Raw genomic sequence first — 6,714 nt, 5'->3', positions numbered from 1 at the left:
TAACCAGGCTTGGGGAGATGTGGGCCTTGTTAAGTCTCCCCAAACTATGGAAATGACCAGTTCATTCATCCACTACTTTTGCTGTTTAGCCTGGATGTTTTTCTCTCTTAGCCTCGGGTCTCAAACCATTGAGGATGAAGCTGGATCTGTGACAAGTGGAGAAGCTTCCTTTGAGGCTAAGCCCTTGCCTTGGAATAAGCCTCTAGATGGAGAAAACAGAGCAGTTCTCTTTCCACCCCTTCACAAGGTCTTAGTTAACCACCATCTTCCTGGGGCACCAAGGCTACAACCTGACTCAAGAGCACTGCGTTATATGAAGAGGCTTTATAAAGCATATGTCACCAAGGAAGGAATTCCTAAGTCTGACAGAAGTCACCTCTACAACACTGTCCGTCTATTCACACCAAGTTCACAGCAACAACAGCCTTCTTGGGGCCATGTCACAGGTGTGTAGCCACAGAATCTCTCAGGCTATGACTTGGGGTGGAGAGAAGGTGCTATAGCAGGAAAGGGAATTGATCGTACATACTGGTTCATCTCAGTGCTTGATTCAGATGTCAGTTATGCAGTTTGGTATGGAAAATGGTTTCTTAAGACCCAAACATAAAGAAATACCTAATACCTATTTTTCTATCAAAAGATTCCTATCTTTCCCTTTTTAAAAAAAAGAATTAATTTTAAATTTTCCTATGCCAATATATGTTGTAATCACAGGCTTTTTTTTTTTTTAATCAAAGAAATCCATATATCCCTTTCAATAGAAAAACAAATTGGATAAAATATACATAAAAGAATATGGCTCTTTAAGAGAAAGGAAATTTAAGGGCTCAGCTAGTCCCCCCCCCCCCCCCCCCCCCCCCCCCCCCCCGCCTTTCCCCACCTTTCTAGTTTCTCTTCAAGTAAGATAATCTTCACTTTTAAAGTCTAATAGTCTGATTGCGTTCATTAAGCTTCGAAGGTATCAGAATTTTTCTTGGTGATAAGCTATCAAGAGTTTTGAAAATAAATATACTAATAAATGTCCTTTATCTGATCCCTATCATATGAGTAAGGTCCTTCAGAGGATGCCTGAATTCCCCTTCTTCTCTTACTTGGAGGGAAAACAGAGTATGTGTGAAGTGCTAACTTTTGTTATTCTTGCTATTAGGTTGTCCATTAGACTTGATTTCTAAATGTTCTGCCTCATTTATATTGAAGCACCTGTGGTGTTTTTTTTTTTTTTTCTCCCTTAGGAGTTCTTCAATCAATGGATCTTCTGTTTAACCTGGACCACATTACTACCCTAGAACACTTACTCAAGTCTGTTTTGCTATATTCTTTGAAAAATTCTGTTTCTTTTTCTCCCATCACTAAGTGTATGTGCCATCTAGTTGTAAAAGAACCTCAGTATTCTCACCCATCTTCTTTCAGGTCTCCACAATCCTTCACTTTTAATTTACAGTTTGAATTTAGCAAAAATCATAAGTGGATTGAAATAGATGTAACTACTTTGCTTCAGCCTCTAGTTGCTTCCAACAAGAAAAATATCAACATGGTTGTGAATTTTACTTGTCTCAAAGATCAACAGAATCCAGTACAGGATGAGATATTTGACATGGCCGTATTAATGCCCCCATCACTATTAGTATATCTGAATGATACCAGTGCTCAGGCTTACCATAGGTGGAGTTCCCTTAGACACAAAATGGAAGAAAAACTGACTCCGGGCAGAAAATCTTCCCGCCATCGAAGAAATGAAAGAATAGGAGAATCCAAAACAAGGAATCCCAAAATATCAGTTTCTTACAACCTGAGTGAATATTTCAAGCAATTTCTGTTTCCTGAGAATGAGTGTGAGCTCCATGACTTTAAGCTGAGCTTTAGCCAGTTAAAGTGGGACAACTGGATTGTAGCACCACATAGATATAATCCTCGATATTGCAAAGGTGACTGTCCCAGGTTTGTTGGGCATTGGTATGGTTCTCCTTTCCATACCATGGTACAAAATTTAATCTATGAGAAGTTAGACTCCTCCGTTCCAAGGCCTTCCTGTGTACCTGCTAAGTACAGCCCCCTGAGTGTCTTGACTGTTGAGCCTGATGGCTCTATCGCTTATAAAGAATATGAAGATATGATAGCAACAAAATGTACTTGTCATTAGCATATTGTCTTAGGAAAAATTAAAACCAAACAGGTTTCAGGAATGTTGTTCAGGACAACATTCATGCTGAGTTTAGCTGGGATTTCAGGCAGGTTTTGTACAGTAAATTTTTGGATCCACTGATGTCTAGTTGTATAGGAAATTAATTGGGTAGACTTACATATTCTGATGAGTAACATTGTAATAAGTAGGTTTTGAAGTACAATTTAATCTTTTTTAATTACAAATGTAATGTATATTTTGTAGTTCTTAACATGCCTTGAAGTGAATTTTTGCTTATTTTTTATTTTTATTTTTTTTTTAATTTTTTAAATTTTGCTTAAAGATGTATTTACCTCTGAAGTAAAAAATCCATTAGTAGAAGTGAAGACAAAAAAAATTGATAAGACAAAATGCTATAGTCTTGATGAAAGAATAAATACTTGTCAGTAGCATATCTCTTCTGTACCATTTTTGTGAAACCTTTAAGAATTTTTTTTTTCATAATGGATATTTGGTAGAATAATATTTGAGGTAGACTTAGATTGAGAGAAATGCCATAGATAGGGTTGGTAATTAGGACAAATTTGTGGTGAGGGAAGACAAGTGGAAAGCATAGAGGATTGAGTGATAATCTTCTAAAGAAGATCTAAATACTTATTTATCTATAACTCTTTCCTCCACATTATTTACATTGTTATGTTACCATGATGAATGCTGGGTAATGAAGAGCTGGAGAACTGAAATCCTAGTACAGTTTGTTTTTTTAAACTTATTTACTAATTTAATTTTCTCTGGGGTAATTATGAATTTGATATATGTATTAAGTTTACCTTTACATACAATCCATACATATTAGACACATTAGTACATATTAGAAATAATACATCTTCATTTTTCATAAAGGTATTAGTTTTCTTCTTAAACCCTTCTAGAAAGAAAGGAAAACAGTGACATATCTGAAAGTTCAAGGATAAAATTAATATTATCCTTAAACATATTTACTTGGCATATTCCATCTAGATGATAGATATTAGTTAATGTGAAGTGTCTGCCAAGAACCCTAGGGAACAATTCAACTCTAACTTAAAAAAAAAAAAGTTTCTTATTTTAATAGCTACTTTTGGGATTTAAAAAAGTCTAGTTCAATTCTGTGTATATGCTTTCTACTCAATGAACAATGCCTTGTAACAGTCATTTGCTTTTTTTTTCTTAAAGAGAGTGAGAGTGAAGGACACAGAAACCTAACAAAAGCGTCATTTATATCTGACAAAATGCTCTTATCTTCAATGAAGGGAGAGAGAAGTATATTTTCTCAACTCTTCTCTGGGACCGAACTTGTTCATAATCATATAGGAATATTTGTTTCTTCTTTTGTTTCAATTCCTACAGTATTTTAATAATACATGAATTATACATCAGTTTCAACTGTAGTGGTAGATCTATTTGGTTAGTTTCTGCTCAGAACAGCCTCTTTTTTTATGATGGGAACATGTGTAAATTATATGGAGGAAAAGACAATTGTCATCTGTGACTTCTGGAAGAAAATGGCCTATTCAACTAAAATAAAGAAATAAAGTATTTTAGATATTTGAAGCATTCTGCCCCTATAACATTAATTATTTAGAGTTTGACTCTATGCATTAACATCTGCCTCTTACTAAGTTTCTTCTTTGACCAATAAAAATGAACAATTAGGCAAGTTTAGAAATCTTATCCTCTAATTCAATTAATGACGCTTCTGTCAGCCTATCTGCAGGTGGTCTTATCTTCCTCAAACATCTCAGCACAAAATAGTTGTAGGAATCTATTTGCTATTATGAAGGCTAGTAATTACTAAATAAAACCATTTTTATTTCCAGCTATTTGAGTTAAGATCTCCTGATCATATTAGGTGAAACTTGCTCTATTAACTTAATTCATTTAACAAATATTAACTTTCAAATATAACCTCTTCTATAATTACATACACTTTCTTGAAATGGAAAATGTATTAATATTTTGAATCTTCCATAATGAATATTCTGCAAATGAGTCTTTTGCTTTTAATTTTCCTTTTCTGTTTTTCTTTTTCTATTTTCTTTTGTATTTAGTTTTAAATAAATACTTTAAAAATTGAACATTTTCAAATAGACCTAGGTCTGTCATGTCTATCTGTGTCAAACAGAGAGGCATGATAAATGTATTTAAAATAAACTGGAAAAAGAAAGCTGTAAACAAACAACCCAAACCAAATAACTTTCTATACTAATATCTTTACAGATCAAAAAATTTCTGGCTGATTAAGATTAGAATAATTGAGCCCAACTAGGTGCCTCCTTGGCCTTCTCAAAGGCCTTCTCTCTTAATGACTGACAAGAAAAATATCTGCTGCTAATATGGCAAATTACCTTTTCTTTTTGAATCAGAATTTTAAATACAAGAGTACTCTTGGGAATGATGTGTTACACATACAGATTGTAATTTCTTTTTTCTTTTGATTGCTTCCAGTAAAAAATTTAATAAAATGCCTTAACATTTTTGAATCCCCCTCACTCCCCAGCTTTTTGGCATGGAGAATGGGCTAGTCACTAGGCCACAGACCCACAACTGGACGGCTGGATCCAAATTTCTCTGACCCTCTTCCCTCAGCGTTCTAAAGTCAGCCAATTTCTTAAAGCCCTAGGGACAGACTTGAAAGGACATTTTTTTGACACCTTAAATTTTGGGACTGTGTTTGTTTAAATTGGACTTCTGTCTCTGAAATTGTATGAGATAATTACCATTAATTAGTGTGTTAAAATTGTGAACTTGTTTATTATGGTATAAAATTTTAGAAATGTGTGCATTGATATTGAAGTAATGTTACTAGAAATTTAAATTTGTATTTGATTTGATTTTAAGTTAAAAATTTTGGTTCTCATGTAACTAACCTAAAGAGATCATATTTTGTGTCTCCTAATTAAATGAAATGTATTTAAGCTGCTATGTTGCTTGCTAAATTGTATAACTTATAAAAATTGTATGAGCTATGATTTAACATTTTGTCAGCTCAGCTGGATATGTGGTATAAATTTTGTGAAAGTTAGTCTGAAGCTATTTAGAATATTAATATTAAGGTTTGTCTTACTTTCTCCTCTTAACAAAGAAGTAAAAGCCAAAAAAATTGGCTTATAGTGATCTGTGATTGCAGAACAAATTGTATTTGAAAGATCCAATCCCTTGTGAAACCCATTTTCACTGGTCACAAGCTAGGAGAAACAATTAATCAGGTCTGTCAGGCAGTTTGTGCCCAAGTAAATCCTGAAAGGGCTGTTAACGCCCCCCCCCCCCATTCTGAAGCCCATCCAAAAAAGGGGTATATACTTAAGGGAGGAGTGGCAGGTGGATTTTACACAAAAGTCCCCTTGCAGGGGCTTCAAAGTGCTTTGGTGTAGTGTGTGTTTGTTTTTTTTTTGTTGTTATTTTTTGTTTGTTTGTTTTTTTGACACCTTTAATTAATTGGGTAAAAGCCTTTCTTTGCAAGACTGACAAGGCTCAGAGTTTTTGCTAAAGAAGATCATACCTTGATTTAGCCTGTTCAGCTCTTTACAGAGTGAAGTGGCTGAGACTCTTTAAGATTAAGGATCATCTCTACTCTGCCTGTCATCCTCTCTACCCAATGCTTAATGTTTTTCAAACATTATGGTGCTTGTATCCTAGGCCATCTGAGCACTCTTTTCATTGTGTATAATACCTCTGTTGTACCCATTGCCCCTACTCCTTTGAGGAGACAAAATTGGAGATTTGGGGAAAATGTTCTTTAGTATTTATCCTAGGAAAAGACATTCATAAGTCTCATCTCCTCCCCTCCCCCCAACCTTCTTCTGGGTGGGCTTCCTGGTACTGTCCCTAGTAACCCTATACTAACTCTTTTATTTCTTCTTTTTGTTCATTTTTGACTCCTGTACTTTTAATCTACTTGTGAGATTTGTTTCTTTCAGACTCCAACCCATAAACTACTACTTTTCCACCCTGAATATCATCTACTATCTGATTCTGACATTCAGCACTGGATGCTGCTGATGTCATGTACAAGTCACATGTCTCCCCTCTTCAATCTGGACCCCACTGGGCCCCTTATCAGCCTGAAGCAGCTCCAGAAGATGAGACCTTAGTCCCCTTTGTTCCAAATGAATTTGGGTCTGGACTGCTTGAGGTGGGAATGACAGGATAAACGTTTCTTGGGGAAATGTGGCAGTAACCCTGAGGTCATTTGGCCTTGGGAGTGCAGTAGTTCCACAAACAGTGTTGGCTGTCGGATAACAATCATTTGGCCAGTGACAACAAAGTTTCTGAGATAATAATGGACTGCATACCAGACTACTCTTTTATTCCACCTCAAAGCCCATTCCCCAATTTTACCTCTAAACCATAAAATTAGCATTTCAGTGACATTAAGCACATGATCTCTTCATCTTTTTCCGGTAATTTTATCTTCTTGCTCCTGGTTCTTGGATATATCGTTTTGGAACTTGGCCTACTTCAATTACAATTACAATAAACTTTGCCCCTTGACTTGGAGATGGGTTCAAGCCTGCAAATTCTTTTAAGACTTCTTGTGACACCGGTCTGTG

General features: G+C 35.3%; 1 protein-coding gene across 1 annotated transcript; it reads left to right on the top strand.

Annotated features, from left to right (window-relative positions):
- On the top strand, nucleotides 1-4,938 carry GDF9 (growth differentiation factor 9). The gene is made up of 2 exons (XM_074291011.1): nucleotides 1-446; nucleotides 1,233-4,938. Exons 1-2 carry the CDS (start codon nucleotides 47-49, stop codon nucleotides 2,138-2,140), a joined length of 1,308 nt encoding a protein of 435 aa, XP_074147112.1. The 5' UTR covers nucleotides 1-46; the 3' UTR covers nucleotides 2,141-4,938.
- Nucleotides 4,939-6,714: the final 1,776 nt, after the last annotated feature.

Source organism: Sminthopsis crassicaudata, chromosome 2, assembly GCF_048593235.1.
Source record: "Sminthopsis crassicaudata isolate SCR6 chromosome 2, ASM4859323v1, whole genome shotgun sequence".
NCBI lineage: Eukaryota > Metazoa > Chordata > Mammalia > Dasyuromorphia > Dasyuridae > Sminthopsis > Sminthopsis crassicaudata.
This window is presented reverse-complemented; position numbering and strand designations above follow the sequence as displayed.

What these genes read in the sequence shown, in the direction of transcription:
- GDF9 (XM_074291011.1), top strand. Translation starts at nt 47, where the DNA reads ATGGAAATGACCAGTTCATTCATCCACTACTTTTGCTGTTTAGCCTGG. An exon ending in TTCTTGGGGCCATGTCACAG is followed by an intron (nt 447 to 1,232) that starts GTGTGTAGCCAC and finishes TTTCTCCCTTAG; the next exon opens with GAGTTCTTCAATCAATGGAT.